The following is a 24,884-nucleotide window of genomic DNA, read 5'->3' as shown; positions in this document are numbered from 1 at the left end:
ATTTTTACGAACCAAGTAGGTTATAAGTAAATTAATTGTTTAAATTCAAGGTATAAAAAGGGAAGGTTTTCTTTTGAAATACTGATGTTTTACACAAATTTCAATCTTGACCTAATGCCGGATGGGTCGGTGTCTTCGATTCCTCACCTGTCAAAAAAATGACAATATGGCGGACTAATGTTTGTAATGTCACCAGCCTGTGGCTGTCGTGAATCTATAAAGTCTGGTTTACAATAGGTTTCCGGTTCGAGCGCCATCTTGATAGTCACGCCTCGTGATTAATTCCGGTAGTCCACGTGCTACTTGTAAAGTCCAGCTATCGCTTTACAAGAGCTGATAAAATCACCGTACACTGTCTTGTACTAACCGTACAATTTTAATCGTATTTATAGCTCCTAATACCTTGATACTCGCAAATAGTCCCACTGGACTAAAGGCATAATTTTAATTAATGAATGATTTACAATATATCACTTAGGGGGGTACCCTTGTTGCACAATGTAGGTAGGTACTACTCGTAATTTTAATCATGTGACACATAGACAGATATGTCGAACCCTAAAAATGTAACACGCTTATTTCCGATATTGATTATGCGTTTACGGCGGAATAGACAAAATTTCTTAATTGTCTCTACTTAATAGTCGCTAATCGTAACAATTACATCGTTAAAATGCTGAGTTCTTTAATAAAGTGCCTATAATTCCGTCAGTCTGTAAATACATGGGCTAAATATAAGACAGCAAATAGGGGCTAAGCTGATGAAGTTTGCAAAATGGATAGAATCTACTTTACCATTAACGGAAGGAAATATAGTGGTAATTTTATACTTTTTTTTTACTAATTTCTGAGATAATTCACCTAGGTTTTTAGTTTATAGACATTGAATGGAGAGTGAATGCTGGAAATCGTGGGAATGGAATACTTAACGCTTTTATGAGCAGCCAGGTGTCGCAAAAAGCACGGTTGGTTGTGCATAGAGGGGTGTTAGTTAGTGCCTACACTTATGTATGGTAGCGAAAATTGAGTATGGTAGATGACGCATCAGAACTAAGTGAATGCAGTGGAAAATTGGAAATGAGAGAGTTGAGAAGTGTGTGGTGTGAGATTACAAGATAGAATTAGGACCAGTGTGATACCCAGTGTGGACTGAACGAAGATGTAGTGACAAAAATTGAAAAAAGTATGTTGAGATGGTTTGGACACGTGGAAAGAATAAGTGAATGAAGGCTAACAAAGAGAGTGTATAAGGGAGAAGTAAAAGAGGGAGCTGGAACCGGTAGACCTCGGCAGACTTTCCCTGATCAAATCGGGGCAATCCTGAAGTATCGCCAGGTCAGAAGCACCCTAAACCAGCGAGCGTGTATGAGGAATGTTATTAAAGTGAAGGGAGCGAAAGACGTATGTCAGGACCAGAAGTCCACCCCATCCGGGAAATAGGCGTGATTATATGTATGTATGTTTACAGTACATATGGGGCTACTTTATAGCACTAGTGCGAGAAGTAGCATATTATGTTACTGTGTCGAACATTTAAAGGGCCATATGTACTGTAAAACGTTGTACGATACATGTGCGAATAGGTAATTCGCAACTCGTGTCGATTTAAAACACTCCCTTCGGTCGTGTTTTAATTTATCGCCACTCGTTTCGAATTTCCTATTTTTCGCACTTGTATCGTAATGTACTATTTTAGTGAGGAGAAAAAACTGTGCTGCACGATTTATTGTCTACGAATATACTCGGATAAGCAAGCTTTATTGTCAGTATCGATGTCCCAAATAAATTTTAAATTACGTTTCGCTCCTATTTTAACCGACTTTCAAATCTGAAAGGAGGAAGTTCTCTATTTGATAGTATGTTTTTTTTTTAATGTTTGTTACTCTATATCTCCGTCATTTCTGAACCGATTTTGAAAATTCTTTTTTAATTGAATGTTTATACCTACATACAGATTGGTCCCGTTTTTATCAAAACCCAGTTCTGATGATGGGATCCTTGAGGAATCGAGGGAGCTCCTCAAATCTTAAAGGCATACCTATAGTGATTTTTGTATTTTTATCATATAACCAAGCATTTACATTCAAAAAAGTGACATTTGATGAAGTGGAACTACAAAGGATAATTGCAATTGCTAATATTCAATTAGTATCTGGAATTGCGCGGGGCGTGTGGCCTTTTTGTTAGTTTTTATATATGTAGTAAATGTATTTAATTTTAGATTTATTATATTACTATTCAATAGTTGGGTCCGAGGTATCAGTGGACACAACACTGAACGAGTACATCAGGCGGCGCGCGGACCTGCGCGGCACCAAGTTCATGTGCTTGGAGGGCGGCTGCGGCGCCTGCGTGGTGAACGCGCGCGTGCAGCGCCCGGGCACCGGCGAGATCTTTACATTCTCTGTTAACTCCGTAAGTCTCTCTTGATCCCAAATAATTGTCTGTAAATCTTTGTACTAGTTTGTTATTTAGTTATAAGACTGCTGCGCCCTTGCAGGGTACATATTATGTAATTTTGTGTACTTACCTAATATGATTGCAATAAATGCTTTGTCTTGTCTTGCCTCAATATATAGCGTACGCGTTTGTGTGCGTGTACCACACACAAACAGTCTCTCGCTACGCGGCGCCGCCTCCGTCAGCGCGACGGAGATATTCACTAAAATTCTCAAATTTGAGAAGTCAGTCAGTAACTTTGTCACAATTTTTACTGGCATTTTATTAAGAGGGAAGTATACCAATACCATGTGATCGTACATACGAGTAGGTACAAAAAGAGAAAACGTTTTTCCATTACTAAATATTTTCCATTCGCCATATTTTTTTAGTATGTCATTGACACAATCAAAAACTAGGTTTATAGGTTTTTTTTTTCAAAATTTGCAAAACAAAAAAAAATATTTTTCGAACAAGCGAAACTTATAAACTTAGAATATATTATGCTGAAGCGATTTGTTAAGATTTAGGGCCAGTTGCACCAAACCACCTGCTAACGTAAGCACAGTTCGCTAAATTTTAACGCTTACGTGGGGGTCTTAACGATTGCTAAATAAAATGCGTTGCACCAACTATAAAATAACAGAATGTCGTCGCTAATCGTGAGGCCATACTATGAACGCGTTCCTACCAAAATTTTTATGGTAGAATTATTTTTTCATATAGCAACCCAGTCATAAATGTCAGAGTTGTCAAATTTTTCAACAACGAGAAAACTTTTGTAGGCGCGAACTAATCTCTTTTCAGGTTTTAAATCTAAATACTACACAAGTTATGCCATGCCAATCTTCTATATATTTATGATTATATTAAAAACAATGTATCTTCATGGCACTTTAAAGTGAAACTGCTGACTACGATTGTTCAGTGGCCAAGTGCTTTCCAAGCTGCAAAGCCGAATCAAACAAGGAGCTGCATTGCCCAGTAAGTTATCTTATTCGTTTAATACGTATCCCTAACTACTTTCAGAGCCCTAAGCACAAGGAATTACCTACGCTACCTACTAATACCGACAGTTGGGGCAACATTTCCAATTACATATATTGTTGACACAATAATACATAACTGTTAGTTCTGTTAGTAGCAGATATTCAAGTTACTTTTGTACTTTAATTTAAACCTGCTTGATCTAAGCATTTTCTTTTTGCCAATGGTTGAAACGGATCACAATATATTTTTATGCACAATAATTTCATGTTACTTTCTTTTCAGGTTTGATATACACCATTTGATATGGAATACAAGATGAAAGTTACACACAAGTGAATCGATTCAAGAAATCAAAGAATCATACACTAGATTAACTGGAAAAACTTGTTGCGAAAAATAAAGTATTATAAATGATATCTGAATTTAATTTTTGATAATAAAATACATTTTTAGTTACCTTATCTTACTTTATTTTCCATCTTACACTAAATCCTTTTTAGGTAGTGACTAATGGAGGTAAAAGGTTATCCGGAGAGAAATCAACAACTCATTGACATATAATATATTATTTCACAATTATATTTAAGTGCCTACTTATTATATTTTCTGTCATACTGGTGACTTCACTTGTTTATTCCAACTATTATTTATTTTTTTCTTTATTGGGGTGATCATGATATAAATCATTTATGAAACATGCATGGGCTGTTGAAAAACTGGTATGGGTAAAACAAATAAAATCAATCTGAGGGCCTTTTATTATGACTGATTTTAGAGCTATTTAGGTATGTTAGGTTTTAAATGATGATGAATAGGGATTGGTGGGTTAATATGTAGGTAGGGTATTGTCAGTAGTCAGTCGTGTGTATAATAAATGTGTAGTCAGGTTTAAAAATAATGGGTTTACACATTCTCTAAAGTATGTTGTAATGCTCTTTTGCAAATTAAGACCTATGGATTATATTTTTACTAATTAACTGTTATGTTATTTCCAATACATGGCTAGGGTTACATACAATTGTTACATTGTAATTTATTTATATGCGACTTCACTGTATGACTGGTTGAATACAAGTAAAATTCAGGTGACAGAAGGGAGGCCATATTATATTTTATCTAACCCAGGTATTGGCTGTTATATTTATAAATGTTATCCAGTATGAAAGGAAACAATTAAGATGGTCAGCTCTTTATCATTTGTCACCATGCCTGTCATGTTCTAACAAGTATGTATGTGCAAAAGTGACAGGCATAGTGACAAGTGGATAAAAATGGAACCATGCTGCCACCGCAGGTTATACCTATTAAACTACTTAGTTGTTCTCATGTATATTCGATATTTCCAGAAGAATTACTTTATTAGGCTCGGAGGCCACTATTGTCTAGACACAGTAAGAGATCCTTTGGCGTAGTATCAAGGTAAGTATGTCAGGGCATGCCGAGGCATCCCTCACACAAACAAATGCTAAGAACATCTGGCATTTCTAAGACTCTGTGGTAAACCTGAAAATTCCAGAGGGATACCTTGACATTCAAAAGCAGAGCTCAATGTGTAGGGATGCCTCGGCAATATGCTGAAGGACGCCCTGCCATGCCATGTTGCTAACGGGTGCGGGACCCTATAATAGGTATAATGTAATAATTGAAGATAAGAGATACCCAGGTAGCCCACACTCAAAATAAATGTAGATTTTTGGAGCTGTTAATGGTTAAATCTAATTGTAACTTTGTATTCTAATAAATATTAATTTAAATATAAATATCACCATAAATAAAACTGTTTTAGTTAATTACTTGCAAAGTTGTTGTTTCTAGGGTTAATGAATAAGATATGTTGTAAAAGCAAATAAAACACAAGCAAGTATGTATGAATTGAAGTATTATAATCAGTTTTACATTAGGTACACATTTTGCCCACTTATATATAACCTATTATGCCGACTGGTCTGGAATTGTCCAATACATTTTCTTCGCACTAAAATACTTGATTTCATATGTAGCATCTTGTTTTGTGTGATTTTATAGTTATAAATATAGTTCACTTCTCTTCTGGGTTACGATTTTCAGAGGCCGAGTTTGTATATGTTTATAGTTGTCATCTCGCTGTTTTCGAATATCATAGTTAGTCCACTAATATTTCCAAGGGATATAACATTCTTATCTTGATTCCAATAAACAGAGAGCGTTTTAAATTGATTTTAATGACCAGTCTGTCGATAAATAGTGTTCATTACATGCCGTCGAGTTTCACTTTATGGGACGTATTTGTTAACCTGTGATAGCATCAATCTGGTCTTATCCTCAACTTAAACTCATTCTGCACTCGATTTCAATTTAAAACACACCTTTTCTTTGAATATCCGGAACAAATTAATGTATTTTATGAAACACAAGTAGTCTCGCAACTAAAATGACATTTAAAACCATTATGTCAACTATCACACGTTTTTGCGTTTAGATATTTCCACCTTTTTATTGTTATAAATATATTTTTAATAATTTACATTACTTTTTACTCAAATTATTTAATAATCAAACATAAATTCGTGAAATACGGACGATTTCCAAAAAGCGCCGCCATATTTATCGAACGACTTTGCTGTTAACCAGTGCTCTACCACCGGTTAAAGGCAGCGTAACTTTTTAACGGACACATAGCGTGGTGCAACCCAAATATGCAGTTAGCATTCGCTAGCGCCATATTTACACATGATCAGTACATCAAATGGGCATGGTGCAACTGGCCCTTAGTTAGTGTAAACCATTTTCTCCCGAAATGGAATATCATGGCCAAATCAGCTTTATTTGACCTGACCAAACGGCATCGCCTGAGACAAACGTGGATACTCACTGCACTTACTAGAAATTTTGAAGCTTTATCTCGGAAATTATTCGATCTACAGAGAAAATTGTAGCAAATTTAGTCTAATTTTAAAACGTCTTGAAAAGGCACTATCAAAAACTAGTCCTTTAGGGTTATAATCGCCCAAATAAAAAAACTAAATTTTCGCGTTTTTAATTTTTTGATAAAGTTGCATTCGGCGCTCGAGATCACAAACTTGGATTATTCATTGGGCCAACATCATAAACAAATCTGCAAAAAATCAGAACTACCGGATTTGACGGAAACGCTAATATATAAAGTTACTGTATTAATTATCCTTATACTTATATTTTACAGTGCCTAGTTGCGGTATTATCTTGTGAAGGATGGGACATCACCACTATAGAAGGTATAGGAAGCAGAGAGAAGGGTTATAACATCATCCAGAGAAGACTTAACAATTATTTCGGCTCTCAGTGTGGATATTGCAGTCCTGGTTTCGTTATGAGTATGTATAGGTAAGTTTATACCCATATTAAAATTTAAATTATCAGGTCTATCACATTTTATTTTGTTACCGTTATTTCCGACGCTTCGACGCATTTGATACTGGTCGTGGTCCCCAAGAACTGATGTCCCAAGAAAATGTTAAGAAAAGACGTTGAAAAATTTAAAAAAAATGTTTTGTATCTTAGAGAACAAGGTTTGTTTTACGCGGGTGGCACATAAAGTATAGGTTACAGAAAGTTTACAAGTTAGGTATGGGGTCGAAATTCTCAACGGAGGTCGTAAAAAAGTCGTTGGAGGTAGACATTACAGATTCAAACCTGTGGTTCTAAGGTTATCTTTTGAACAATAACAAGTATAAATAAATATAAAAAGGCGCATTTAAAATATTACTTCTTTATTTTCGCATGCCACAGGTTTTTTTATTCTTTCAGCTTAATACAAAGTTCAGAACATCATTTATCTGAAGAAGACATCGAAAAATCATTCGGCAGCAACCTATGCAGATGCACAGGCTACAGACCAATTCTAGAGGCCTTCAAGTCTTTCGCAGTCGACCCCGACCCCAAAATATTAAACAAGATTAAAGATATTGAAGACATTGATAATTTAGTTTGTCCAAAATCAGGGAAAAAGTGCGGTGGGTCTTGCGAAGATGACGATCAAGAATGGTGTCTAATAAATGCAAAAGTAACAATGAGTAATGATTCGGTGACCAAGAAGATATTCATTTGTGATGATAAAGTGTGGTTCAGAGTTAACAATATTAAAGCGATATTTGAAGCGCTGGATGACGTTCAGGGGTATGATAATTACATGTTGGTTGCAGGGAATACTTCTAGAGGTAGGTATGATTGTTTTTTTTATTAAAACTAAATTTATCCAATGACCACAGCGAAATCCACAACGCCAACGTAGGTTACGTCCAAAGTGATCAAAGACCATCTGCGACTAACTTCGTCCAAAATGCTTGACTGAATCAAAATGTCTGTTCAATACGAACATTATTTCTTAAGACAGTTAAGTAACACAAAATGGAATGGGTATTAAAGAGTTGGCTAAGTAACTGATTTTTAAATACTTTAAGAGGGAAGAATAGCTTTGCAATCGTAACGAAATAACGGAACTTTTTCTTTAAAATTCCATTCCGGGAGAAAACGGGTTTATAAATTTCCCCTTTTTTGAAAAAAAAAAGATTTTTTTTGTTTTGCAAACGAACAAAAATTTTTATTGTGTTACAAACAAAACATGGAGAATGGAAAATATTTAGAAGTGGAAAAACGTTTTCTCTTTTTGTATGGACGATCACGTATAGTAAGTTGTAAGAAAGCCGAGTGAACCTGTCAAATTGCAAATTGGGAACTGTTAAGTAAAAGCTGTACGCGTAGAAGTTAAAAGTTACATGAAGCCTTAATTCAGCTTTTGCTCATCGAAACGTCTCTTTCTCAGCTCTTGTCATATATATACTTTCATATGTGTGGGTAGATGAATAAAGATCAGTCTTACAAACAGCTTACGTGTACGTGTGTTACTTATTACTCCGTCACAATGCATATTCTACATGGCGCAGTCAGTAGGATATATTAGTTAATTCAGCTTTTGCTCATTGAAACCCCCTCTTTCTCAGCTCTTGTCATATATATACTTCCATATGTGTGGGTAGATGAATAAAGATCAGTCTTACAACCGGCTTACGTGTGCTACTTATTCCTCCGTCACAATGCATATTCTACATGGCGCAGTCGGTAGGATATACTAGGTAATTCAGTTTTTGCTCATCGAAACCTCTCTTTCTCAACTTTGATACTCTGACCGTTTATAGTAGTCTGACAGTCTGACCTATGCAGAGTTCAATTCTCGGCCCTGCCTCTCGCTACTGCAATTTTAAAACATTAATAATTTTATTTTTATTATCGTCGAACATTATCGTGTTAAGGGGTGTACCGATAAAAAACTGTCAAATGAAATGTTCAAATGAAAAAAACTGTTGCGGTTGAGAACAATCTAAGGGTTTTAGAATAACTACAATAAAAAGCGACTTTTAATTTAGATAATTGTCAGTTTTTTTATTTATAATTTTTCTGTAGGAAAGATAGGCAGCTTCTTCCTAGCGCATTCAGTGGCAGCCTTTTACGGACCCGTTTTTCATATTTGCCTGCATCAGCTCATCATCTGCTAGAATTGTTAATGTTTTTTGGCTGGTTCATTCTTCTCTTTTAATACACTTTTGATTTGAGCCCAATAATAGTTGAGAGAACGGCGCTGCATGACGTTTGGAGCTCTTACTTTATTCTATGTCAACTGCCAAATGCGATTTTTGTACGAAGGAAATTGTATGATTTTCGACTTGGCCTAGAATTAAGTAACACACATTTTCTGTAGCTTTGGCTATTCTATCCTTCGTACGAAGAACTGAACTGACTTTATAAACGATTTGTGATACTTCTTACAGGAGCTTACCCAATAAAGTTTTTCCCCAAATTTCTGATCGATATAAGTAGTGTGGCGAAATTACGCACGCATTTTCTGGACGTGAACTTAGTGCTAGGGGCAAACACAAGCCTAACCGATACTCTGAACTTATTCGACGTATTAAGCAAGACTAATGATGACTTCTGGTACTTGGAAGTTTTGAAGAAACATCTGGAAGTCGTTGCTCATATACCCGTCCGAAATGTAAGTATTCTGCCATCAGCAACATAGATTTTCTTTATCTTCCTCGCGTTGTCCCGGCATTTTTTGCAGTTAGTAAGTACAAGGATTGATAAAGTATGTACATTATTGTATTCTCGTTATTTTCAGATTGGCACTTTAGCTGGGAATCTTATACTGAAACATGAGCATCCCGATTTTCAGTCAGATATTTTCCTGCTCTTCTCTTGTGTTGGCGCCATTATAACGCTAGGTAAAAATACAAAGGGCACCGCGCCTAGGGTTGCCATACGTCAGGATTTTCCCTGATATGACAGGATTTTAGGTCCTTTGTCAGGATAATGGGGGAACTGGCTGACAGCGTTATTTAAAAACCTTAATTAACATCTAGAAGCTAGTTAAAAGTTTGGAGTTGGGCAGAGGAAAGCGAAGGCTATGCTGTAGTACAGCATATGGGGGCTATACGAGTAGTAGCCCTCTAAAGGTTTTATACTTTATCTTGGTAGTTAATGGTACCCTGCGCGCGTTGTGAAGACAAAACTGTGACTTCAAAACAAGCCGATTTGCGCATACAGCTATTGAGCCATTCACCGCTCGCCCTAGAGCTGTGAGTGTACAGGCTGGACGCACGCGACCGGCGGGACGGCAATCAGCAAATCGAGGCCGTTTATAGGTGTGGTCGAGCGACTCGAGCGCAATTATAAGCGGCCTGATTGTATGCGCGTCGCGCGTAAACACGAGAAACCGGTCGTCGGTGGCGTCGGTGTGTTATGAATTCACGGTTTCGTTTCAGACTTCAGTTTTGATTTATTTATTATAGATTCAAACCAAGATACTTATCTTGGTACACGTGTGCACGGTGCACGTGTTATTTTAAACTTCAGACTTCTATGAAATTATGACGTTTACGTAACACTTGCACGGTCTGGGCTATCGAAATCGCTGCCAACTTATCTTGGTTTGTCTCTATCCATTTACTTTAAATTTTTAGTGGACCGTACAATGCAGCAGAAAGAAATGAGTCTTCCAGAATTTCTGACCACAAACGTAGTGGGCAAGGTCATGACAACAATTAAATTGCCACCTTTGTCCAGAAACCACAGGATCGTTACATACAAGGTAAGCGCACTACGAACCTAACTACGAGTATTAGACGTTTCTTCGTCGTTCGTTAGTCGTTTCTTTTAGACAACATAAATTAAAGTAAATCTAATAAAAATTTACATCAAATTATTGTTTCTGGTTATTAGTTAATTATTTTACTATGTATATTTGACATTATATTTCAATTAAATTTTATATGGTTATGCACCCCCTTCTTTATTTAATTTTTTAGTTCTGATCTGAAGGCGTTGTAAATGATTTATAAAATGATGTTGTTGTTTTAGGTATGATTGTAAATAAAATTGTTATTTTATAAAATATTTTATATTTAGGCAAGTTAGTAAGATTTGCATGCTGTATATGGACGGCTAAGAGGATGGACTTTCTTGAAAATATAATGTACCAGTTGTAACTCCTTTTTTCGCAAATGAATTATATTACTTTGCTAGTCATCGTAGGTCTAGGTAATGACGTCACCGTCAGGCCGCGGAACGGACGGACGCAAGCGGCGTGCGGCAAGTCAAGGCCTTACATTGCGCTCAACCAAACGTATGAACGATTTGCCGCTCACCGCTTGCGTCCATTCCGAGGCCTAATGGAGAGTCCGTTTCGAGGCCGAGACGTTATAGTAGTTATATTAGTCTACTACATTGGTAACTGAAATTATTGTTGCAACATTCATGAATCTTCACTTATTTTATCGCAGATAAGACCAAAAGCCCAAAACGCACATGCTGAAGTCAACGGTGCTTTCCTCTTCAGATTCGACCCCAAAACCCACAAAATTACCAAGGCTTCCATCGTCTTCGGGGGTATAAACCCTTCCTTTACCCACGCGTATGATACAGAGCAGTTCTTGATCGGACGGGATCTTTTCACGAATGAGACATTGCAGGGAGCCCTGCATTGCTTGGAAAAGGAGGTGGATCCGGACTTTAATCCACCTGAGCCAAGTCCGCATTATAGGAAGAAAGTAGCTCTAGCTTTATTTTACAAGGTAACTTTTGGTCCCAACTAAATAAACTATATAGTACCTAAACACCCCTATAATGGAACAGGCACCGGTAATGGGATGGTATAGACAAATCCTGTAAAACAAGTATTTACCATCAGTTTTTAATCGCTGGCAACATTTTACCATAAACAAGAGCCAAAGGGCTGCTTAAGTTCAATTTTTCGTGGATCTTTGTTAGTTTGAAAACCGCCATATATCGCATGACTAGAGCAAGAAACCATAGTTTTAATTGGTTAATAAAATGGAAACTAATTGCAGTAGCTTTCATTAAATACATGGAAAACATAAAGGACGAATTGGACATATAAATTTAAAGCACAAAGCGGTAGAAATTTTACAGACGTCGGTGAAATATTAAAAATACTCCAAATTTCTCTGAAATATCCCATGATTGGTGCCGTTAACATACGTGTTGTCAGCACAAATCGAATATTTTATTTTATTATATTATAACCAACAGCTTTAAATTTACAATTATTAAAGAAGAGACGTTTTCCAGACAGATATTCGTACATTGACCCGTCTGTTGCTATCTCTATTGCACCCGCATAATTATATTGCAATCAATTTCGTATATACACTTTTATCAAATGAAAGCAAAACATAAGAAAAAAACTAAAATAATATGTAGATTAAGGCCCTGTAAGTCATGTTCATTTCTCACTCAATAAAAAAATAATCGATGATGAGGGAACGCCCTCAAACATGATGTTGCTAATTTTTAGAAGCAATTTTCATATTTTTCGCTTTTGTGCATAATTTATTAAACATTATAAACCTATGTTCGTGATTTTTTGCCATCGAGCGAAAGTCAAAAACTGAGGATTCGAACCGATACAGTCCCTCGACAAAGGCCTCAAAATTGCTAATTACATTTATGGCAGCCCTATTGTGATCCAAAAAGAGCTATGACTTCTAAAATAAGATTTCTGAACCTACTGCACCTGCCCTCTATTAACGCTAGGGTGACCAGATCTGATTTCCGGTTTTACGGGACAACATTGAAAATACGCGATTACGGCCCAGCCACGACATCGCGCTGCCGCCGCCGCGCGATATCGTGGCCGGGCCGTTAGGCGGGTCCATACCATACAGGCCGCCTCGGCCGAGACACGTCTACACTGGCCGTTTTGTGCGTGAGGAAATTGCCTCGCGCGTATGCACGCTTTATAAAAAAAACAACATTCATTTTCTTTATTACTAAAATGTGGCATAATCAATTAAATAACCCACGTATATACAATTGCTAAATCTCTTTAAAAAAAACTTTAAAAAGCAATATTAAATATTATAAAACAACAATTTTGATATCATCTTGAAAGGAAAATGTGAAATAATCAAAATACTTAAGTAAAGGCCATTGAATCATAAAATTACGGGACAATGTACTGTCCCGTACTGGTTTCATCAAATTAAGGAACAATAAAAAATCGTACCTGAAATACGGGACATCCCGTAAAATACGGGACATTTGTCACCCTAATTAACGCTCACATAAAAAAACCGCTCAAATATGTAAATAATATATGCATACTTGGTTGGTAAACAATAAATAGGACTCCTTATTAAATCATTTCCTGTAATTAAAGAAATCATAATTACCGACTCGGAATTGTAGGCAATTATTATTTAACATGAATAATATGTGTTGAAAACGCGAAAGTTTTAATTAAGCGTATTTCCTTTCGTTATCAAGCAACGTACATAAATAATAGTAGAGGAGCCGGAAATGCTAAATTTGTAGTTAATCGAGACTCGTAGGTTTCGTATGATTAGATGATAGGAATAATAAAATGTTAGGTGCGAGGGCTGCTATCTCGAATTTCGCCAAACCCGGACAAAGATTCAAAAAAACCCGGACATTTAGCGTAAATCGCATTTTTTCCCCGGACGAGTCCGAAAATAATATTTTTAAAAAACAAGACCCTTAATTTTACATGTAGTTTTAATGTGCTTCCTTACATGAAAAGGGTCCGGGTTTTCCCCGGACACTTCTTGACACCCCCCCCCCGGACGGCCCCCGGACGGCCTCCAAACTAGGACAAATCCGGGAAAACCCGGACGGATGGCAGTCCTAGGTGCGAGTAAGTAAGTAAATATTTGTTATTGCACCAACAATTATACATTTTGTATACATGTAAAACTACAAATAAATAACGACGAGTACATAATGTTCTCTTTCCAAAAGGGGCTAAAGATTTTTAAAAATGTAAAATAATCATCACATGGATGGACTCGAGCGCGTCAGATATGGGTAGTTTTAGTCGTGCAACTGTGTCTGATAGTAAGGTTATGTTATTCTGCCCGTTTACGTAGTCAAGGTTATTATACGAAACGATAAAAAAATTGAAAAAAAAAAAAAACAACGGGTTGCACTCCGGGAGTGCCGGCAGAAGTGAAAACTTGAATATTAACGTTGTGCATTTTTTATATTTTGGAATGGTTAGGGAATAACTTTGCACGAATTGTTTTAATTATCAGTATAAAAGTCATTTATGTGGTAAAATACAATATTAATTAATTGCGCTATCGTACAACATGACAATTTATATTACATTAAAAATGTAACACTGAACTATTACAATTATTTTACATTATAAAGTCAATCATCTATAATTTCAACGACTTACACCATCATCACTGGCTTCAATGACATTGTAACAGTTTTTCGATCAGGTCACGTGTCCGTCTTACGAATTTTCAATCTGAAGAATCTGTCGGTCACGTGACCTGTCGCGAGTTTAACACATTTTCCCCATCACAAAAAGTGCACAGCGACGCTAGAGAAGTTTTCACTTCAAAAATACTCGAGCGCGTCAAATACTTATGGAGGTTTGTAATTTGTAACCCTTCTAATCGCTTACGGATCGCTGAAATCGTCAAAATATTGAAATGGTCACTTTTCAACAAGTAATATACTCGCTCAATCCGCTCCGCTTACTTGTTCGCGGTAGAAGTGCTCGTGCTGTTATTGTTACTACTCAAGCGGACTCCGCTTTTCGCTGTGAATTTTTTTATTACTCTAAGGGCCTGTTTTACAATGTCCAACGATTGGATAGCTAATTAACAAATAAATTAACCGCCAGATAAAACTTCCTGAAAAAATTATCACTTTATCTACCAGTTAAGCTTATTTGAAGATTTTGAAACGCAAACGATTAATTGATTCGTCAGATAAGTGGGAAGTAGCTTATTTAGGACTTTATTTGGACATTGTGAAACATTATCGTTAGTCCGCTCTGCCCACTCTTATTTAGTGGAAGCACCAGGGATCGGAACCGGTTTTTTGCAAAAACATCGAAATAACCATATATTTCAGTTTATTTTATACCTACTCTAAATGTAGGACTCAGTTGTGTTTTCAGATAACGACTTCGTATTATTAGATTGCCTAATTAGAAATGAAGTAATTAACAAAGAACGAAAAAATACCGTTTTCGCTCCCATACAAAAAATACCGGTTTCCGATCCCTGGGAAGCACTTCTATACAGTCTCGTCTGAAAATATCGATACGGGCAAATTTCCAAAAATGTGTACACACGATGTTACTGCCCATATATTAAGGTAGTGCATACATATTTTTCGCACTTTGCCCGTATCGATATCTTCAGACGTGACAAACTAACCATACGGAGCCCGTTCCGCTCGTAGTGGAATACAATCACCCCGACACCGCCGCAAAATTTACCACTTATGGTAATTTACAGTGCGTCATCAAGCTGTGTCCACATGAAATCCTAAAGCCCATATACGCATCAGGAGCAACCCTCTCCTATGACGACAGACCACCTGTCAGCCGCAGCTATCAGGAGTACGACACAAACAGAGCCGACTACCCTATTACCCAACCCCTTTTGAAAAAGGAGGGTCTCATCCAATGCGCTGGGGAGGCCAGGTATAATGATGACATTCCGACTATAGCTGAAGAAGTGTTTGCTTCGTTTGTTATGGCTACAATTGCGCGGGGGGAAATAGAATCTATTGACTACAGTGATGTCCTCGTGAGTTGTATTTTTTGTTTAAACTTAAATACCGGTCTGTCTTTGTGCATTGCAAACCTTTGGCTCGGAAACCGGTTAAATTTCCAAACCGTTATAATGTACTTGGCGCAAAACCTTTTAATTTCGGTTTCACTCGAAAAACTGTTATTTGTAAACCGGTTTATACAAGAACAGTTTTTGTCAAATTAACCGGTTTCTTCCTAAATATGTCGGTGTCTATGTTTACGTGGCACTGGTACACCACTAATCCGACCGGCCGTTGCGTCGGTCGTCGAATAAACCAGATTTTTTTAGGTTACGATAAAGTTCTTAAAACGTTCGCGTTCTTATAAAAGTTCGGGTTAAACCGAAATAAACCGGTATTTACCGGTATTTTAAAAACCGGTTCCAATCCTTGGTGCATTGTTAAAAGTTATTCGGTAGCTTGAATTCTTTGACGACCAGTTTAGCCTAACGGGAAGTGACCCTGCCTGTGAAGCCGACTCGGGTTCAAATCCCGGTAAGGGCATTTATTTGTGTGATGAGATGAACAAAGATATATGTTCCTGAGTATGTATTTATTTATATTTACTCTCGGACATCGGACAGAATTTGAAAAACTCTCTTCCATATTTCATAAAATGCAAACATAATATTGTTGTATTTTTAAGTCGGTAAAATTACATTTTGTGTCTCACGGCATTTGAGCGTGCTGTAAAGTAGGTCCTATTATCAGAATAATGACGTGAAGGGCTTAGCTTCCAAAAAAATAAACAGACTTTATTCACTACCTGGGCTTAAGCTCTGTACATGTCAAATTTTATCAAAATCGGTTCATAACCCATTTATTTAGTACTAGCGAGGAATTGTGTGAATGTGGGTTGAACAAAAAAAGCACACGCTTATAGCGATGCAGGATAGACAGGATTCGAAAAAGAGAAGAAACCAGAAGGAATATAAGCATTCAGTGAATTTTTAAATCATTAAGAGTAGGTAAGTGAACTGTTGATGGCATTGTTATTCCAGAAAATTGACGGTGTCATAGCTGTCTTCACTTCCAAAGACATACCAGGAATAAATACGATCGGACGCGGAGACCAAACAATTCTCCCCGAGGACGAAGAGCTCTTGGCAAGCCACAAAATATACTACTACAACCAGCCTGTGGCTATAGTCGTTGCTGAAACGCAGGTCTTGGCTGACAAAGTGGCATGTCTCGTAAAGGTAAAGACTACCTCTATTTACTATTAAATACTACTCCTTTACTTTTGACTTAAAACTTACGAGTGTCCGCGTATGAGTTCTCCTGTCAATGTGTTCGCAATGTTCGCCCAAAAGTTTTAAGTGTGATCTGCCAGTTACACAGAATTAAAGGCCTTTCGCATTCTACAAATCGGAACGATGATCTGGTGCACGGTTTCGGACGAGTACGCTACGTGGAAGGTCCCAAATATGCCCACTATAGTGTAGGTATCCAGCAAAATATGTCTTTCCGCTCATTTCTTCATTTGTTTTTATAGTAAGTGTCTCATACCAAGCGTCCAACCACTTATATTTTTTTCTTTCAAGGTGAACTATAAGAACATATCCAAAAAACCGATTATCTTCACAATACAAGACGCCATTGATGCGCCTGCTTTAGAAAACAGACTAAATCGTTACCGAGGCATAGAACCCACAGACCGAGGAGTTAACGTTCAAAGGGTGATTAAAGGGCAGTTCTATTCCCCGCGCCAGTACCACCACATGATGGAGCTCCATACGACGGTCACCAGGCCTGTGGATAATGGCTACGAAGTGGACTCTTCGGCGCAGTGGCTTGGCCTCACTCAGGCAGGGATCGCGTTGCTGTTGGATATTCCTTATAATGCGTAAGTAATTGGTGCTTCATAGAATCTGAGCATTCTGAACAGATTTCCGCAGACTTTTCTGTTTCAATGTCTTCCAAATCTACTTTTAACCATCCTTCAATATAGTAATTATTTAAATCAAATAAGTAAACTCTTACCCGAGATATCAGCGTTAATTTTCTTCAATTTTTGACGGTCTATTTGTCCTACTACAAAGAGATTTAGAACCGATTCAAAATAAGTTCCTGCCATAGATATAAGAAGTAAGGAGATTTATAACGAAGCATAATTTCAACGAGTCTCGCTGTCTCCAGTCTCCAACTGTCCCCCACCACATCATTAAAGGCGTGGCCAGACAACCAACTCGCGCGCTGTGATTGGCCAAACCGCGCGGTGTAGGAGCCTAGAGCGGCGGCACTAGAGTGAGGACAATTCGATAGAGCTATCGATATTTTACATGTTCTGAACATGACCTTAGAGTTTTGACATTTTTGTTTTAAGTAATAATTGCCATAGACTTAATTTATATTGCTTTAAATTTTTGACCTTATTTACGAGCTAAAAATTTTAAGGTACGTGTAAGGTATATTAGTTGATCTGACAAAGGTTTTTACTGATAAGATGTAATACAAAGCTTTTAATTTAAAAAAAAAAACATGTCCCATGATGCGAAAGCTTGTTTATGCTTAACTAATCAAATTGGTTTGAATTTTAGTAATTATTTGATGAAATGTTTGTTTAAATTGTTTACTTTGGGATTGTCGTTAGACGCGAGCGCTTCATTAAAAAAATATTTTCAGTTTATTATAGCATATTTCGTCACCAATTGAAAGCAATTCCAGCATGTTACATAGAGTTATGAAGAATTGCGAAAGCAAGTTATAGTAAATTATATTGTAAGTACAATGCACCATTAAATAAGCTTTTAAATCATATGTACGAATAATAAAGTAAGAGTAAGTCATAATTATCAGTAAAAATCTTTCTGATAGAACTTTTGGATCGACTAAGTATACAATATACTATTATTTTAAACATATTTATATTCTATCGTTATATAAATGCGGCGAAGTGTAACTGAAAACATTTTTCTTGAAAATGATCCGAACAAATAACACTTTTCTCGCTCGTAAACGAGTTAGGGCCCTCTACCTGTAGCATCTATCCATTTTTCTTTAATACTGGGATTTTTCGGGATACTGAAAAAAATTGCAATCATGAACATATTTGATTATAACTAGTGCAGTTATTCGAATCGTTACTAAGAACCTGAATAAAATATACTTATAAGTATAAACTATAATGTTATAAATAAATTGTACTTAATTAAATCAGTTTATTTTTTGGCTTACCTATTCGATTTTTAATCCAAATAAATAAGTATTAAATTAAACATTAGGTGCATATAAAATAATTGTAAAATTTTACTTGAAAAATAATTACTTTCATACACACTATATCCAAACATTTTTATCGATAACGCTCAAAGATCAATTATATGCACGAGCACCACTCTACTTCGCGGCGTCAATGAAGGGAGCGGTTGGCGGTCGTACCAAGAAACAATAATGCCCCTGTGAATATCGTTAGCGGTTTAATGCATTGCGCCGTTGCTAAGGACACTACAAATAATTTTCCATGCCAAAGCGTCAATGTAGGATGCATAGACAAATTGCCACGCGTTTGTATGACAACATGGTCTGTCTCAGAAAAATCATAGGTCACTGGATTTATTTGTTAAAATGTGTGGTTTTCTTGACTAATACGTGAAAAAAAATGTACTATGTAATTCCATGATCCTTATAGTTTTTGGATGCACTCCTATTTCGATACAAAATAACGCTATAATTCGGCATTTCAATAAAATTGACGCGCACATTATTCAATGACAGCTAATTTGCTACTGTCTTATGGCGGGCCGGTATGGCCACGATGTGGCCATGTCGCGGCGACACGCGCCACGCCTCCGTCAGCCATCTAGTACTTTCTATGATCTGAGGTTCCTGCCCTGATTTAAATTTAGTCTACTTTATCTAAATAAAAATTTTAAGAATGAAGGCGCGCAGGGTCAAATTTTAAACATAGGTAGTTAATTTTAAAATAGAAATAGAAAAAATATGACATACTTAATACAATTAACAAAATACAGCTGAAAATAGACAAGACATGAATTTATAATAAAAACAAATAGTACATTGTTCGACGACCGGTTTGGCCTAGTGGGTAGTGACCCTGCCTACGAAGCTGATGGTCCCGGGTTCAAATCCTGGTAAGGGCATTTATTCGTGTGATGAGCATGGATATTTGTTCCTGAGTCATGGGTGTTTTCTATGTATTTAAGTATTTATAAATATTTATATATTATATATATCGTTGTCTAAGTACCCTCAACACAAGCCTTATTGAGCTTACTGTGGGACTTAGTCAATTTGTGTAATAATGTCCTATAATATTTATTTATTATTGTTGCCGAGGTATGGAAAGAAAAGTAATAGGTCCGAGTCAGAAAATGCCTGTTTCCACCGAGGTATACCTAAGTACATACATGCTGTGCTTTTCTCAATCATGTGAGGAAATACAATAAACATCTTATAATATACTTCGTGAATGTCACATACGTTATATAACGTTCCTTTCGCAGTATACTTAGCGCGCACTGCGCAACCTGCATCGTTTGCAGGACCCGGGGACATTATGGAATGATTTGTCCCGCGTCAGTTCTGCGTTGTCGACGCTACGATACGATAAAAATAAATGCGATTTACGAATAAAATGCGACTATTTGAGAGTCAAATTTGAGTAAAAGTTATTTTCCTACTGACAAATTGGTTTACCAGATAATCTGCCAAAGGCTCAACTTATTTTCTGGCAGTGTCATCGTTCGAACGAGACGCTGTGGGGGTGGATTTGGTTCCAAGATCTCCAGGCACATGTTCGCAGCCACGGCCACGGCTCTGGTGGCTTACAGGCTCAACAGGCCTTGCCGAATGGCCATGAGGATGCCAGATATTACGAGGATTACTGGAAAGAGACCGGACACTAGACTTGATTATGAGGTATATATTATGTAAGATTAATTGACTGAGCGTCAGCGAAGAATGTTTCAGCTTGGGCAAAACTACTTTCGTATGTTCGGATGTTCTCCTCTGAAGGCGCATATCTCACCCGATTCTAGAGAAATTTTGTGAGCAGGTAGTTAGATAGAATTTTTCTGTCGTTTCGTTTTTTGGAAAATATTTAAAATGGCGGGATTGTCATAAAGGACTTAAGCGCATGTAGGGACTATGGTACTTAAGACATTGTGCGTTCGCTGTGATGATGACTTAATAAAGTAAATATTTTTTTTTTAAAGCTTATCCCAAAGTCTACACCTCACAGAGCCACTAGTGTTAATAATTCGTTGTTTCCTTTGCTTTAAAGATTGTGCTAAAAGGGATATGATTGCCTTTCATATTGACTACAGGTGGCTCGCAAAGAAACGGACGTAAGTAGTACGGAGTGGCGCAAACGCGTTGTGTGGTCGTAAGACACCTGGTTCACCGCACTAGCCTACAATGACATTTTCCAGAAACCTCTCTTGTCAAGTCCGCGGTAGACCATACCGATCTCGCATCGGTCTATTATAATTAAACCACCAAAAACGTCTTCCCGGTTTAACTCATAAATTGTATGTAATAGAAGTAAGGGCTAAGGGGGGAATATAAGTAGCTTTATATTTGTATTCCTGCCCGAAAAACTCCATTTAAAATTTGTCGCTGTAGGTAGGTACCTACACCAGCATGCAGGAACGCCGTGCAAACAATGTCCTGATCATGCAGCTTCCTGAAGTGGCCGTCAGAGGTGGTTTTTGTGCAGGAACAGTAGCATTAGCAAAGTAAAGACTCACTGCAGTGGCCACATCGACCACGAGCAAAGTATAAACAGTAGATAGTGAGATTAGGGTCCTCCAATAGTCATATATTGTAAGTAAAAACTTACCATTCATTTTAGGTGGGCGTAGACGGAAACGGGCAAATCCAATACATGGAAGCGAGCTTCTACATCAACGACGGCATGAGTTCAAATGAAAATGAGAACTCATACGCCACCAAATCCCTGAGGAACTGCTACAACCCTGACCGGTGGAAAGTGGAGTCTTTCGGCGCCATTACAGATGCGCCGACCAACTGTTTTATGAGGGCTCCAGGTACCTAAACCTACGTTATGTATATGTCCTTTAAACCTCAATAGAATTTCATCTTCAAAGTTCCGATTTAAGGTTCATTTGTAATTTTTTTTCGATGATATTTCGAAAATTATCACCTGATGCGGGCCCAGATAAAATTTTCTTCACCGCTTGCTTAGATTTTTTGCTATATTAATATGGGTCAGGTAAAGTAATAAAAATATCGAGGCAAGAGAACAATTTTTGACCTTTCCTATATGTGCGAAAAAAATTTTTTTATACCTTATTACAGGAGAGTTTGAAGGCATCTCAGCAATTGAACATGTTATGGAACACATAGCGGATGAATTAAAAAAAGATCCTTTACAAGTTCGCTTCGCCAACTACCGAATCAATGACAACCAGCTTCCCGACTATGTCCCTATGTTTTTAGAGAAATCTGATTTTAATAAGAGACTTGAGTACATCAAGGAATTCAACGCCAAAAACCGTTGGAAGAAGCGCGGTTTAAGACTAAATAATATGGCTTTTGAAACGACGTATTTCGGAAACTATTCAGCGGTAGTTTCTGTATATCATGGAGATGGAAGCGTCGTTATAAATGCAGGTGGAGTCGAGATTGGACAAGGAATTAATACAAAAATAGCACAAGCAGCTGCTAACGAGTTTAAAATACCAGTTGAAAAGGTCGCAGTGACAGCTTCTTATGATTTCGCGACTCCTAATTGCTATTCTACAGCATCTAGTATAACGACTGAATGTGTTGCTTTGTGCGTCATCAGAAGTTGTAGGCAGATCAACGTTAGGTTAGCTCCAATAAGGGCGGCCATGCCGAATGCCACTTGGGAAGAAGTGGTCATGGTAGCTGATGAAAGAGGGATACTGTTACAAGCCAATGCTGAAACGAGTCCGAATGATCCGCGTTTGCAAAATTACGCGATTTTTGGTGTAGCTGCAGCTGAAGTGGAGGTGGATATATTGACGGGAACGAAATATATTGTTCGCGGTGATATTTTTGAAGACGTTGGTCGAAGCATTAATCCTGCTTTAGACGTGGGTCAGGTAAGATCATTTCGAAGCCAAGATATCTTAATATAAATTCAAAAACATAAGTGGTCTAGATTTTTTCAAGGTTAGATATCAGAAGTGAACGATACACCAAATGTAATGCCACAAAATGTAGTATCTAATAGCTTGTAAATGACAATAATTATGATGCAATACTAAATACCGAATACTGGATATGTATTAGAATGAAATACTACATTACGATACAAGTGCAAAAAATAGTAAATTCGAGAAATAAATTAAACAGCCGAAGTGAGTATTTTAAATCGACGCGAGTTGCGAATTACCTATTCGCCATGTATCGTAAAACATTTACAGTACATATGACTCTTTAAATTGTAGACATAGTTACGTAATGTGCCAATAATCGCACTAGTGCGGTAAAGTAGCGCCATATGTACTGTAATAGTACATTACGATACAAGTGCGAAAAATAGGAAATTCGACACGAGTTGCGAATTACCTATTCGCACATGTATCGTACAACGTTTTACAGTACATATGGCCCTTCAAATGTTCGACACAGTAACGTAATATGCTAATTTTCGCACTAGTGCTATAAAGTAACACCATATGTACTGTAAATAGATTTATGGTGCTACTTTCTCGCACGTGTGCGGGAATGAGGACTTTCCGTGCATATGTCGAAACTTTATAAAGCCATATGTACTGTTAAACGTTGTACGATACACGTGCGAATAGGTAATTCGCAACTCGTGTCGATTTAAAACATTTCCTTCGGTCGTGTTTTAATGTATCACCATTCGTTGGGAATTTCCTATTATCTGCACTTGTATCGTAAATAACTATTCCATGATCCATGACTTAAGATGATAAAATGAAGTTTCAGGCTCATACTTGAGCCTTTACTTCTTCTAAGTACTGGGGTTTTTAACCGACTTAAAAAAAGGAGTAGCTTCTAAATTCTAGAGATTTTTTTAGGGTTCCATACCCAAAGGCTAAAACGGGACCCTATTACTAAAACTCCACTGTCCGTCCGTCTGTCACCAGGCTAAACTTTCACAGATGATGTATTTCTGTTGCCGCTATAGCAAATACTAAAAAGTACGGAACCCTCGGTGGGCGAGTCCGATTAGCACTTGTTTAGGGTTACTGCATACCTATTCTGTCATTTAAACCCACCTATAGAAACTCCATAATACATTTTAAAACGGTTTCAGGTAGAAGGATCATTTGTCCAAAGCCTGTCTCTATGGCTGATAGAGGACGTCATCTACAACCGCCATAATGGCGAGATATACACTGATCGTACGTGGAATTATCACATAATGGGCGCCAAGGATATTCCGAACGATTTCAGGGTATATTTGAGTAGAAACAGGCCTAATCCAGTGGGAATTTTGGGGTCTAAAGGTAAACATTTTTTTTTAGGTAAATATAAATATCATATCTTCAAATTTTTAAGAAAATAGCGTACTACCATCTTAAATGCCGGCAACGCACTTGTGACCCCCTCTGATGTTGCAGCTGATGGGCACTTGATCTTGATTATGTATTTATTTTATCAAAGAGAATTGGTTGTCATAGAGAGTAAAGTCTAAGAAAAAAACGTGCCCCTTAGTTTGACATCCAAAACAGGTGGCGCTGCACTGCACCATATGTTTTTCGGTCACTGAATTGTCAAACGTCAACTTTTGACAATCAGAGTTACCCCAAAATGTATGGAGCTGTACAGCGCCATCTCGTTTACCTGTCAAATTCGAAGTACGAAATTGACTTAGAGTTTACGCATCTTACTCATCTTACGATTTTATTAGTGCACGCCATTAAGTCCCTTTTTTGTTTTAAACTTATTATACGCTTTTTATCTTATACCTTTAAACGAGCAATTCTTGTATATATATATATATATATATATATATATATATATATATATATATTTCCGGGATCTCGGAAACGGCTCTAACGATTTTGCTGAAATTTGGTATATGGGGGTTTTTGGGGGTAAACAATCGATCTAGATTTCTTGTTGCCGGCCACTGTCCGTCTGGTCCAGTGGGTTAAGACGCGGACTGCTAAACGAGTGTTACGGGTTCGAATCTCGCCCGGTGACTAAGTTTTTTTTTTTTTTTATATGTTCAAGTTTATATATATAATTTTTTAATTTTTATTGTTTTAGACAAGTTTAATTTAGTAAAAAAATGTAGTTAAGATTATCACCTATACACCACCATATTACAATAAATAGTTATAACCGAGCAAAGCTCGGTCGCCCAGGTACTATTTTTTTACTTGATCAACTACCTAAATTATAATAGAATATAACAC

General features: G+C 37.1%; 4 protein-coding genes across 5 annotated transcripts; all 4 read left to right on the top strand.

The window, feature by feature from the left end:
- Positions 1–1,688: 1,688 nt before the first annotated feature.
- Positions 1,689–7,918, top strand: LOC133530590 (uncharacterized). The gene is made up of 3 exons (XM_061868553.1): positions 1,689–2,415; positions 6,611–6,771; positions 7,195–7,918. The coding sequence occupies exons 1-3, from the start codon at positions 2,206–2,208 to the stop codon at positions 7,628–7,630; spliced, it is 807 nt and encodes a 268-aa protein (XP_061724537.1). The 5' UTR covers positions 1,689–2,205; the 3' UTR covers positions 7,631–7,918.
- A 242-nt stretch (positions 7,919–8,160) lies between these two features.
- On the top strand, positions 8,161–12,069 carry LOC133530591 (uncharacterized). 2 transcript variants are annotated; one of them, XR_009801341.1, is made up of 3 exons: positions 8,161–9,665; positions 10,404–10,531; positions 11,223–12,069. XR_009801341.1 is itself a non-coding variant. In XM_061868554.1 (2 exons), the coding sequence occupies exons 1-2, from the start codon at positions 10,415–10,417 to the stop codon at positions 11,532–11,534; spliced, it is 429 nt and encodes a 142-aa protein (XP_061724538.1). In that variant the 5' UTR covers positions 10,318–10,414; the 3' UTR covers positions 11,535–12,069. The 2 variants fall into 2 exon arrangements, 1 of the variants encoding a protein (XP_061724538.1); XM_061868554.1 differs by lacking the exon at positions 8,161–9,665 and having other exon boundaries at positions 10,318–10,531.
- Positions 12,070–19,830: 7,761 nt separating this feature from the next.
- On the top strand, positions 19,831–21,619 carry LOC133530699 (probable aldehyde oxidase gad-3). Its single transcript, XM_061868718.1, has 2 exons — positions 19,831–20,418; positions 21,353–21,619. The coding sequence occupies exons 1-2, from the start codon at positions 20,293–20,295 to the stop codon at positions 21,554–21,556; spliced, it is 330 nt and encodes a 109-aa protein (XP_061724702.1). The 5' UTR covers positions 19,831–20,292; the 3' UTR covers positions 21,557–21,619.
- LOC133530698 (xanthine dehydrogenase-like) lies at positions 21,617–24,391 on the top strand. Its single transcript, XM_061868717.1, has 2 exons — positions 21,617–22,589; positions 23,777–24,391. The coding sequence occupies exons 1-2, from the start codon at positions 21,855–21,857 to the stop codon at positions 24,026–24,028; spliced, it is 987 nt and encodes a 328-aa protein (XP_061724701.1). The 5' UTR covers positions 21,617–21,854; the 3' UTR covers positions 24,029–24,391.
- Positions 24,392–24,884: the final 493 nt, after the last annotated feature.

This window comes from Cydia pomonella, chromosome 23, assembly GCF_033807575.1.
Source record: "Cydia pomonella isolate Wapato2018A chromosome 23, ilCydPomo1, whole genome shotgun sequence".
Classification (NCBI taxonomy): domain Eukaryota; kingdom Metazoa; phylum Arthropoda; class Insecta; order Lepidoptera; family Tortricidae; genus Cydia; species Cydia pomonella.
This window is presented reverse-complemented; position numbering and strand designations above follow the sequence as displayed.

Excerpts from the sequence above, each read along its gene's own strand:
- LOC133530590 (XM_061868553.1), top strand. The coding sequence starts at position 2,206 with ATGTATTTAATTTTAGATTTATTATATTACTATTCAATAGTTGGGTCC. Across the intron at positions 2,416-6,610 it reads TTACATTCTCTGTTAACTCC|TGCCTAGTTGCGGTATTATC; the intron begins GTAAGTCTCTCT and ends TATATTTTACAG. Across the intron at positions 6,772-7,194 it reads TTCGTTATGAGTATGTATAG|CTTAATACAAAGTTCAGAAC; the intron begins GTAAGTTTATAC and ends TTATTCTTTCAG.
- LOC133530698 (XM_061868717.1), top strand. The coding sequence starts at position 21,855 with ATGGAACACATAGCGGATGAATTAAAAAAAGATCCTTTACAAGTTCGC. Across the intron at positions 22,590-23,776 it reads CTGCTTTAGACGTGGGTCAG|GTAGAAGGATCATTTGTCCA; the intron begins GTAAGATCATTT and ends AAACGGTTTCAG.
- LOC133530591 (XM_061868554.1), top strand. The coding sequence starts at position 10,415 with ATGCAGCAGAAAGAAATGAGTCTTCCAGAATTTCTGACCACAAACGTA. Across the intron at positions 10,532-11,222 it reads ACAGGATCGTTACATACAAG|ATAAGACCAAAAGCCCAAAA; the intron begins GTAAGCGCACTA and ends ATTTTATCGCAG.
- LOC133530699 (XM_061868718.1), top strand. The coding sequence starts at position 20,293 with ATGTTCGCAGCCACGGCCACGGCTCTGGTGGCTTACAGGCTCAACAGG. Across the intron at positions 20,419-21,352 it reads ACACTAGACTTGATTATGAG|GTGGGCGTAGACGGAAACGG; the intron begins GTATATATTATG and ends CATTCATTTTAG.